An 11561-nucleotide genomic window follows, 5' to 3' on the forward strand; every position below is an offset into this window, starting at 1 on the left:
CACTACGTATACATTACTAAATCCAACCCACCTCCAAGTCTACAATATAGTAGACATTTAATCCTAGAACTAGCTACCAACATGGCTACATATACGAGTGAAACTATTTTCACATGCCTAAAAGTGACTAGATAATACTTTCACCTTGTTTGCTCAATGGTATGGATTTAGGTCTTATAGATAGCAAAATGATTGAAGCAATTAAAACCCTTATGTGTGCCTCATAGGATTATGAATTGATATTCACCAAGAGGACCAACATAGTAGAGGAACTAATAGCAACACAAGTATCATGAGAGAAAGCTCTGTGTGGTGCAGCCACTTCATTACATCCTTCAAACCTAGTTCTTTAAATAGTACACAAGAAGACCTAGATGATTTGGACCATCTAGCAAAGTTAGAATCTCCTTGTTGTAAAAGTACTTTGCTCAATCAAGCACAATGAGAAAGGATTGGCAATCAAAGCATGACAAATGATAAACATTGATGAGCTATTAAGATGAACAAATATGATCTCATTTATGGTGTTTGCATTAACTCATAAATAGACATGTAGAAGATAACCTTAGGATTAGCAATTTCCTAACGATATCCTAACCTGCATCACTTAGAATCAATGATTTTTTAGCAATGTCTTAACCTACATCACTCATATTGTCATAAGAACATATGATATGGATCATTGCACATCATTAGAGTATAACCCTCACTTATGTGAAAGGTTGCTACAAGGTGTGTCACTAGCTAATAAATAAACCTCCACTCTTTTGCATATAAACAAGTTCTTTCAATCCTTATTTTTTTCATTTTCAAACACCACTTCGATGCATACTAGACCACCTTCTTAGTTACCCTTGCAACATTTGTAGCATGCTATATTTATTGTATGGGTGGATAGATGATATAAAATCAAAACTAAGTTGCAAGACACAAAGGTGTTATCAAGTTGTCATAAAATTTTCCAATCTTTTGAGCTAGAATAAATTGCATGGTGTTATCAATGTATACCAAGTGAATGCATGTGCAAAAGCCTTTCCTAAAAAGTCCTAAGCTATGGAACCATCAAGTGCACAATCAATTAGAACTCTCAACCAAGAGACAAAGGTACACAAGGCCATCAACTATGGGGCTCCAGCTTCTTCAAGTTGGTTGTGCCTTGAACATCCACCTCAAATGGCTATTGTCTTCCCCGAGAGAGTTGCAATGTGCTCTAATGGGGATGCAAGGTTTCACCAACCATAATAGTTCTTCTTTGACAACATTTGCATTCACAACAATGCTATGTGTTTCAATTGCATTGGCACAATATTCGTTGGCCACACTTGAGTCCACATGCCATTTTGAACCAACTTTATTATCTTCAAGCCCTTTTAAGATCGTAGGCTTCCAAATAGCTTGATATGAGGTGGCAAGCCTAAAGGTATGGCATTTTAATTATTCAATTTTTTTTTAAAAAAAAGAAAAAGAAAACAAAATAAATATGCACCATAGTAACTACATCACACTTAGGGGTCCTCAAGCTAGGAACTTGTGGTGATCTTGGTCATCCATGTTTGTCTATAATCCCCTAGCCCCTCTTTGTACCTTCTCCACATTCACTCAGGCCCCATCAAGGATAGGACACACCTAGTAAGTCTCAACTCACCTATGATTAGACCTACCTCCCTTAAGTCACTTGCATTATCCTCTTCTTCACCTTTCTCTTCATCGAGTGTTGATACAACCATTATGAATGTAAGGCAGGAAATATATATTAATAGAGAACTACCATTACCTCAACCTCTATTAGCAATTAATCCATTAAAAACCCCTATTCTTCAAGATGTGCTTAGAGGAACTCTAGTTTTTCCGCCCTACTGTTGAGCCATTTCATTCAGGGGGTTGCTCCTCAAAGAGCACGTCATAGTTCTCCTTATGATCCTCTCCAAAAGTTCCTTTTCCTTTAGCAAGAACAACAATGTTTCCCATCTTATTCCACCAAAGTGCTTTGCTTCATTGAATATAGGAATAAGAAGAACCCATGAAGCCATCTAATTATGTAATAGCCTACATAGGCACATGTGTCCACATAGTAATAACACCATAACCTATACATGGATCAGGTCCTCAACCATGGGACAACACTCCAACTTGCTTGGAGTTTGACCTAGCTCCCATTGCACCAACAGGTGTTTTGTGTGATTCATGGAAGTCTAGGAATCTACTATAGTCAAGTTGATGCAAAATCTTCTCCCTAAGTTTCACTCCCAATTGCAGCACTTTGACCTAGCATTCGAGTGATGGGCACACTTGACTGACCACTATGCAGCTTAGGAGAGGACCCGTTATATCACACTTGACCATGAACTCCAAATTTTCAAATCATTGCGACTGAGATGACGTGAAGTTGATTGAGTATCAAGGACTTCTCACTAAATTCTCTACCCACAAGGGCTCTTAAGCCCTCTCACGACCAAGTCACATCGTTTCTAGATAAGCTGCCAAGGAAATACTTCCATTTTAGGCAACATGTGATCTCACAGCCTACCATGCTCACCTTCTATGAATCTTAATATCAACTATTGCATTACATTCGGCTATTCAATTAGCTTCATAGCTATTTATCTTTAAAGGGGCCCCTCATTGCCACTACTCTGAAGAGGCAATAAGGAAAATGTAAAAAAAACCAAAATTAAAATCAAAATCAAGTTAGTGAGTCAGAAGGAGCTTCCCAGTCATCTCTTAAACCGAGGTGGTAGAATGTACCTAAAAAGAACAAAGTCAATGCTATCAAAAGGCTGGCCATTTTGACATGTGTTCATCAAAGGCAAGAGGCACACAACTAAAATCAAAGACTAAGCCTCGCCCCTCGCCTGTCCCACCCCCCCCCCCCCCCCCCCCCCCAAGGGACAATGGCAACCAAAATCAAGGGTAGTGGTGTGGTCAGTCACACACACTGCCATCGATTAGCCACCATCACATTCAACTTCCTTCTCAACACCAAAGGGCTTGTTTGATTGGTCTACTAAGGCTCGCCTCATCTTTTTACAAACATTTGAGGATTGAGTTTTGTTCTCATTTGCAAGTTGTCTCTCAACATGGTGATTGCAAAGGCCCTTTATTCACAGTCAAGTACTTCTTCTCTTGCTTGGATTGTGGACAATGGAGCTACACATCACATGATCCCTATCTAGGACATTTTCCTCACCCAAGCCCCTACATTCATGTGTGTTCAGATTGAAAATAACTCCTCCATCAAGTTTCAAGCTCAGGGTTGTGTCAGTTCTATTATTGACCAAGGTTGTGTTAGTTTTGCTACTAACTAGGATCTGGACCTTGCTATGCTAGACAATGCCTATCATGTTCTCCTAGCTTGGGGTGAACTTGTTATCTATTCAATAGCTTTGTGTATTGGGGCGAGCGATTTTCTTTAGAGAAACTATAGTCAAGGTCCTTGATTCTTAGACTGGTTTCCGAGCTAACAATCGAGGACTTGGCATTCCATCGCTTCCAAGCTTTGGCCACCACATGAGAGCCTATAAACAATGAGCATCTTTTGCATTATCTCTTGGGACATCACATGTATGACTCTCTTTATGAGTTATCTCGCCTATGGATGGTTAAGGGCCTTCTTTTACATTCAAATATGTAGTTGGCTTAACATGCTAGAATAGCAAGGAGGTGATGATTGCACAATGCCAAATTAGATTCCTCAAGTGTTGAGGCATCCCTTAGATTGATCCATGTTGATCTTTGCTGGCTAACATCCATTGGCACCTTGAACGGTGCATTGTACTTCATTTTTATAATGGATGATTTCTCTAGGTATATGTAGGTGTGTTTCTGAAAGCATAAATTAGAGGCTTTTACCTACTCCTCTACTTGGGTGTTGTTGGTACATAACCAAATTAGTCGTTATGTAGGTTGCATGAGAAGTGATAATGGTGGTGAGTTTTTCTCCCAGAAGTTCACTGAGTTTCTATAGGAGCATGGCATTTCTCACCAGCTCACCTCTACCAACTACCCTTCTCAAAATGGAGTCATAGAGTGTAGGAACTAGATAGTCATGAACATGATACACTATGTTGTTCGTAGAGCAGAGCTCCCTCAATAATACCTTTGGGTCAAGACTATTAGCACTTCGTGTACATCCTCAACTAATGCCTCACTACAACAATCTCTTAGATCACCCTATATCAAGCATTCTTTGGCTCTCGGCTTGTAGGTTTCCACTTTAGAGACTTTGGGTATCATGTGTACACATACACTCTTTATGATAAGATAGGAAAGATTGCTCTCCAATTGATAAATTGATTTTTGTAGGATACTCCTTTGAGCCAAAAGCCTATCATTTGTTCAATCTGTGGATAAACAAGATGATCATACTAAGAGATGCAATTTTTTATGAGAGGGAGATTATGCAACCTTTTGCACTATACTTCGAGCCGATTCCTCAGGACATACCATTAGAGATAGTGCCTTACAAGCCGAGTATACTACCTGCTCCTAACCTTTCCACATATTCTTCAACACCCATGCCCTCTTTGTGAGATCTGTTACCTTGCTGGTACCAATAGACAATGCAAGGTTTGGGGATCCTTCTACCAGATTTTACTTTGAAGGGTCCTAGCAGATCTACCCATCTAGCACCTCATCCTTCATTTGCATCTTGTTTATAATTAATTATATCGTGTATTTCGAGGTAGAAAGTTGGTAGGAGGCTTGTCAGTACTCCCAATGGTGAGAGACCATGGAAAAGGAGCTAGAGAGTATTGATTACAATGACACTTGGACCTTAGTGGATCATCAATCTCACAAGATATTTTTCAGGATCGTGGATTTTTAGGGCTAAGCTAAAAGCACTTTAGACAAGTATAAGGCACGCTTTTTAGTGCAAGTGTTTCGATAGAAGCAAGGAATTGATTGTGAAAGTACTTTGCCTCTACTGCACAGTTACCATCATTTCATTTGTTGGTTGCACTTGCTATTCACCATAGTTGGCCAATCTATCAAATGGATGCTAAAAGTGCCTTTTTGAATTGTTATTTGAAGGAAGAAGTCTATCTGGAGTAGCTATCCAAATTTTCTCCTCCTAACTTGAAAGATAAGATATTTCATTTGCAGAAAGTTCCTTATTGGCTAAAGTAAGCATCTTGGTCTTGGTTCAAGAGAATGGATGAGTTTCATAGGACTCACAGATAGCATTCTACCCCTTATAACCTAAACTTATATGTTTGTATTACTTTAGAGAGGATTAGCTATATCGTGATGTACGTTGATGATTTACTTTTCCATGGCTTAGATTCTGATATCTTAATAGAAATTAAGATCTACCTTAGTTCTACCTTTAAGATTAAGATAACTAACCTCGCTTAGTTATCTTACTTTTTGGGGATGGAGGTTACTCATTTTAAGGGTCATATTTTTGTGTCATAGCAAGAGTACACCCTTCAATTGGTGGTAAAACAATATTGCACTAATCAGACATGACCTATGGCAATGCCTCTCAATCCTATTATCCACTTATCTAAGGATACTCTTGGTTCACTCTTCAGTGAGCTCACCTATAGGACTATAGTAGGGAAGCTTCTTTGGTTAATTCACACTAGGCCAAATTTAACGTGCTCAATTAGTTTGCTTAGTCACATTGGGCTACATGTTTGCATGTTTTGAGATATCTTCCTTGTACATATTCTTGCTAGACAATTGTTGCTACACCCTTCCTTTGCTATCACTAGCTACCGTGTGGCAACTATTGCTACATTTGGACTTGCTAGCTATTGCCTTGCACTTCACTACTACCCAAGCTACTATTGTACCAACCTGGCTGCCATGTCATCACATACCTTGTGTTTTGTCATTAATGCTACCACCAATCTACCACATCATCTCCAGCAATTGCATTTGATATTCTCTCTCATCTCTGCCTATCAAACATTGATCTAGATATCCATCACTACTATGTTTGGTTCTTCTAGACATTGACAAACACCATCTTGCTATGATTCAAGGTTTGTCAGCGTGATACTCTAATTCATACTCTCTACCTCGATCTTTGAGACACGAGAGTTCAAGAACCAATATTTCTTCATTGCATTGTGTGTTTGCTACATGAGCATTGTATTCTATTCAAATTCTTCAAATTTCTCATTCGTTATATTCATTGCCTTTGAGTTACCATAACCCTAACTATGATCTTTTATCAATTTATGTGGTCCTTATACAATTGTATTCGAGTTTCTTTGTTAGAATATTTCTCCACAAGAGCCAATGGCATACTTGACAAAGAGAGTTATTTACTCCATGAAGATGGTAAGAATTTATGTATGCAGCTTGGATACAAAAAAGCCTTTCCTTACTTACATGTTCAACAATATATCTTAAAAGGACAAATTGAGGTACTTCACATGAAAATTAGACACACGCCCCACCCCCCTAAAAAACATACACATACACACTTTTCTTTTATTGTAACACCTTCCAACACTGGGTTGAGAGGGGTATGGCCAAGATGGGCTTCTAGGATTTTCCTATTCTTCAAGGCCATGGCTCACTTCTTGAAGCCCCTAGGGTTACCCATGACCTTTGTTTTATTCAGCCCTTCACTTACCACATGATGCATTCTTTATGATGCTGTAATATTATCTTAATACAGTTTATGCATTATAAAAAACTTTACGAAGCCAAGAGCTCTTTAGGTAAAGAATCACCAAATTATGTTTCAGCAGATAATTTACTTGTCACAACCATTGGAGCTTTAATTAAATCTAGACCGCTTGTTAGCAGGGCGATTGTCTGGGTTCAAATGGCTTCACAAAGCCAAACTGTCCAATATCTATGTGTCTGACATCACTCCACTAGACAATCTACATACATAAGAAATTTTTTGCTTGGGATGGTCAATGAAGTGCTACTTGGTTAGTTGCCTCTTGCTGGCACACTCTGCAGCCCAAAAGGTTGATCCCAGACTTCCTGTGGGTTTGGCATAATGATTCTTAAGATACCAAGCCTTGACATGGCAACAGAGTCTACTAAAAGGTCAAGTCAGTTCAAGACGATAATAATCAGTGATCTTAGCTGTGACAAATATTAAGATTTTAAGCTCAGAGAGAAAGGCTTCAGCTCTTTGGAGCTGGCCCAAGCGTATCGGACTATCCAAAGGTCTTACTTCTGCCTACAGGCTATACTGGCCAGCATTATCTTGTCGTAGCTTTGGTCACAAAGCCTCAAGAAAGGAATCAGCAATCCACTAGCTTTGTCATTCATAACCAAATCCATAATTCCTGTGCAATTTAAGAAAAGTACACATGTAATGTGCTAGGCGAGTCAAACACAATCAGCATAAATAGTCCTGAATAATTCACAAGAGCAGTACAAACCAATATATCTACTCATAACCAGACCCATTGCTACTGGACAGCACAGACCAATAGCATAGGTGAAGTTTGTAAATATGGTGCCTGCTCCAAGGAGCAGGCCCGACAAGTTAGAAACTTAGAAGGCTACGCTCCAAATGGTGGAGCCTGAATGCAAACCAAGGTGTCTATTCACCTGCAGAGGGGAGGATCCTGCTCTCTGAGACAGAAGGCAAGTCTCCAACTTGGAGAGCACCCGGCATGTTATTCCACACACACAGGCCAACCTCCCAAGCATTGCTTATGCTGGTCACTGCTCCCAGCTGCTCAAAATCAAGAGGGAATTCATTGCCAAGTATGGCTTCCAGACCCCTTGAATGGTCACATGGCAATTCTTCTTCCTGCTCACTTGTTGCTTCCATACCATCATACAGACTCATAACAGGCATCCAATCTGGCCTTTCAAATGTGAGCAAAGTAAATAGTTCCTCATCTGTGTAAGACCCCATGCCCTGCTCTTCCAATTTAATACTGCAGTTCAGTAGTGCATCCTCATCCAGCATTAAAGGGGAATCATCAGCTTTCTCCACTTGCTGGTAGCCTGTATGAAAGAAAAAGACATTCACTTCAAATACCAACTTCCCAAACATGAATTAGGTAAAATCATATTTCATATTTACATGATGCAAGATAAGCACACTAGAATGTTTGCCAGGTAATAACTAGGACTATAAGTGTACAGTTTTCTAATCAAACTATGGGCAGGTCATGCACAGGGACAACCATACATTTACTGGCTTTTTTGCCAAGAATCAGATTAGCATGACATTGAAATGACAGTAAAAGGTTTAGGGCTAACATTCAGCTCTCAATCTGCGCACGGCATAAAGAGCACAAGAAGCAGAGTTTTGATCCTACATCAGTACAAATAAGAACCTGCCCAAATCCATTAGTGCACAGACTAGCAGAGATCAAAGAGGACATGCAAAAACCAGAAAGAAAAGGAATCGTATGGTTAAAAAACTTGGCCTCATCCATACCTTGATAACTCATTGGAACATGTTGATACAGCTCAGCTGATGCATCATTGTGCTTGTGAACAATATTGTCATCTGTCTGCGTGTTAATATTGGAATCAATATAGGCAGAGCCAGAACTATCCACCTCTGAGCCATGATAGTTTGGCCAACTATTACAGGAAGTAAATGGGCTGGTCAGGCCTGAGCTAGGTGTTCCCACACTATCTGCAGACTCTGCCAATTGGACTGAAGGGAGCTCTACATTTAGGCTCGACAGTAGACTGTCTGAACCAAAAGTAGGAAAAGAGCTAGTGCAAGCACTATTATTTGAATTATTGTTGCTGCTGCTGCTATTGTTCATTGTGGTGTTACTGTTAGCAACAGAGCTCAAGTTAGCCCCAGAGAAGCCAAAACTGTGAAGCTTCATCCCTGAAGATTCAAAATCAAAAGGAAAACTTTGAGCAAGTACATCTATTCTTCCAGGTTTGCAATCAAGGGCACATCTTGCTTTTAGAATTGGCTGGAGGGTAACGTTCTCATCAGGATACTGGTGAAATGCTCCTAACCCTCTTAATGGGGCAGTTGAATCCACTCTCACAGTATTTCCTGTTCCTCCATCAAATGCGCATGAACCTTCTCTGATCTGCTTGAGTAACAAGCTTGGAGCAGCATGCTTTAGTGAGGAATTCACATCCCCTAATGCAGTTGCTGCAGACGTCCTCTCTTTGATCTCTACTGTGTTTACGGGAGCTTTTGTGCTGGTCCCTGCATCAGCAGCAGAACGAGGTGCGAATCCTGCAGAATTAAGCTGCTCAATTCTTCTTGGAAACTCTGTACTCTGACTTACAGCTATGACACCTTCTGAATCACCTCCTGAGCTCATGCTTACACTGGTTCCTTCCCTACCTTGTTTATTTTGAGGACTGACAGGTACCACATCCGGAGGGTAGAGAGGCAAACCAGCACGCATCAGTCGTTTCATACGGGTATTCCAGAAGTTCTTGATTTCATTGTCTGTGCGTCCTGGAAGCTGAAGAAAAATCAAATTCAACAAGAGACAAAGCATGTGTATAAGTAAATGCGGGCATTTGAACAAAATGGGCTCAAGAGGCAAAGATTGTGAAGGACGAAGCTCATCATCAAATGTAGCTAAAGCCCTGCTTGCAAAAAAATTGTGGCAAAAGCACATAACAGGACACCAGAAGATGCCATTACACAGCCTAAATTCCTCACCTTGTTAGCAATTGTAGCCCACCGATTTCCCAACGCGGCATGCTCTTCAATAATGATGCGCTCCTCTTCTGGCGAAAACGCTCCCTTCCTGAGGTTGGGTCTCAGCTGGTTAGTCCAGCGAAGACGGCAGCTCTTGCCGAATCGCTGCAATCCGGAGTACTTCTGCACAGAGTTCCAGTTCCCAGAGCCATGTTTAGTTACGTAGGCAATGAGAAGGGCGTCTTCGTCTGCAGTCCAAGGCCCTTTCTTAAAAGCCACCCTGTCCTCAGTAAATTGCTGTGAGTGCTCCTGCTGATGATGATACGGCGGTGGCAGCACCGGCAGACGGCACTGGCGATGATAGTCATATGGAAGGTGATGAAGAGGGTGCTGGTGCTGATGCTGATGCTGATGCTGATAAGGATGGGGGTGGGGATGTGGATAGGGATGGACAGCGGAGTGGCTGTGCTGCAAACTGTGTGGCTCCGCGGCCATGGATGAACCAAGAATGCACTACGGATTCTTGGAGCCTTCCTCAAAACTTGTCTGATCAGATTGTTTAGGGATTCTCAGTGAAGCTAAGGGGGTGCAAATTTCGTCTTAATGCTGTCTACTGGGTATACCTAAGGTCATTACAGATGAAGCACCACTGTGTGTCAGAAATAGCTCTTCTTGCTGTGGCAACCAAGGAGAAACATGTGAATTTTGCGCAGCAGGTTTTACACTAGCCTAACAGCAGCAGATCCAATTACAAGAAAGTCACAAAAGAGGCAGCTGAGGCCATGCCCTGTGTCAGCCCGAGTCGCAGGCGAGAGAAGGAGAGGCCGCCATGGCTGAAAGGTGGAAGATAGGTAGTCACTCGGAGACAGAGAGAGCACTGAGCAGGGTTCATTAACATCACCCCATCACCATCAACTCACCATACCTCATCATCCCCCATCACAATCACATTATCCCACATCACATCACCATCCATCCCCCACATTCTTGGCATTCCCAGAATATATGTTTCATTCTTGATTCCATTTCCCCACTCCCCAAAAAGGAAAGAATGCTAGCATAATTTTTATGCCTGGCATTTATTCTTTCCGACATCCTTACATTTTTAGGGTCCTGCAAACACCCCTCCGTATTAGTCCCTTAAGGCCGAGGCTGCGTCCCATCCGACCCTAGGAGTCGTTCACACGAGGCAAGTTTGGGGCTAAGGATTTTGAAGTTTTGACTAGTATTTCAAAACCAATTCGTAATGACCTAATATCATGCAACAAATGGTTAGGTGAGTAGTCTTTATGCTTATCTTTACTTTTACTATATACTATTTAAAGCTTTGGTTTGATGCTATAGTAGGGTAACCTCGGACCAAGGAGAAACGCTTCAACCCTACGTAGCACGAGTTGGAAAGATTTGGAAGGCACAGTGAGTAAATATGTTTTCCCATCATGACAGTTATACACCCCCACACACGCATACACATACTTGCCTCTCTCTCTCTCTCTCTCTCTCTCTCTCTCTCTCCTTGCGACTATCAATATGAAGAGAGCTATGGTATATTATTGATGGCAACCATTCCATCATTAGTAAAATGTATACGTACATGGAGACGAATGAAATGTATCAAGCATGATACATGGAGTTATAGTAATTGGTGGTGGCAATTCTAGAGCAAAGAAACGGCAAGCACGTTGGGCATGGTGGTAGTATGTGAGCTTGGTGGGAGGTTTGCAGAGAACTTGACATGGCAATAAGCTTGATGCGAGAGAGAGACAGAGAGACAAAGAGATTACATAACTATTAATGTAATGTAATCTATAACTATGGTTCAACGATTATCCATTATAAGTTCATACTCAAGGCTACGTTTTGTAGTATATATAGTAGGATCAAGTTAGTGAGCATGAGGCTCCCATTCTTATTGCATCTTATCAAAACTATGAAAAAAGAGGAGAGAGAAAAGAAAAGAAAAAGAGGCAAGAGAGATGAGGGGGGAGAAAGACAC

The 11561-nt window shown here is 41.0% G+C and overlaps 1 protein-coding gene across 5 annotated transcripts; it reads right to left on the minus strand.

Moving 5' to 3' along the window:
- Positions 1–7305: 7305 nt before the first annotated feature.
- On the minus strand, positions 7306–10650 carry LOC148039872 (uncharacterized). 5 transcript variants are annotated; one of them, XM_087694850.1, is made up of 4 exons: positions 9587–10650; positions 8375–9383; positions 8194–8248; positions 7822–7935 (listed from the first exon to the last, which is right to left on the minus strand). In XM_087694850.1, the coding sequence occupies exons 1-3, from the start codon at positions 10058–10060 to the stop codon at positions 8196–8198; spliced, it is 1536 nt and encodes a 511-aa protein (XP_087550976.1). In that variant the 5' UTR covers positions 10061–10650; the 3' UTR covers positions 7822–7935; positions 8194–8195. The 5 variants fall into 5 exon arrangements, 4 of the variants coding, with proteins under 4 accessions (XP_087550960.1, XP_087550976.1, XP_087550967.1 ...); XR_015693408.1 differs by having other exon boundaries at positions 7910–7935; positions 8194–8270; XM_087694834.1 differs by lacking the exon at positions 8194–8248 and having other exon boundaries at positions 7306–7935.
- Positions 10651–11561: the final 911 nt, after the last annotated feature.

The sequence above is a fragment of the Lygodium microphyllum genome, chromosome 2 (assembly GCF_053477565.2).
Source record: "Lygodium microphyllum isolate KBCC chromosome 2, Lygodium_microphyllum_v1.1.10, whole genome shotgun sequence".
NCBI classification, from domain to species: domain Eukaryota; kingdom Viridiplantae; phylum Streptophyta; class Polypodiopsida; order Schizaeales; family Lygodiaceae; genus Lygodium; species Lygodium microphyllum.

Coding starts and splice junctions, on each gene's coding strand:
- LOC148039872 (XM_087694834.1), bottom strand. CDS start 10,060: ATGGCCGCGGAGCCACACAGTTTGCAGCACAGCCACTCCGCTGTCCAT. Junction 9,384..9,586: donor GGGCTACAATTGCTAACAAG/GTGAGGAATTTA, acceptor ATTTTTCTTCAG/CTTCCAGGACGCACAGACAA. Junction 7,936..8,374: donor TGTTCCAATGAGTTATCAAG/GTATGGATGAGG, acceptor TCTTTCATACAG/GCTACCAGCAAGTGGAGAAA.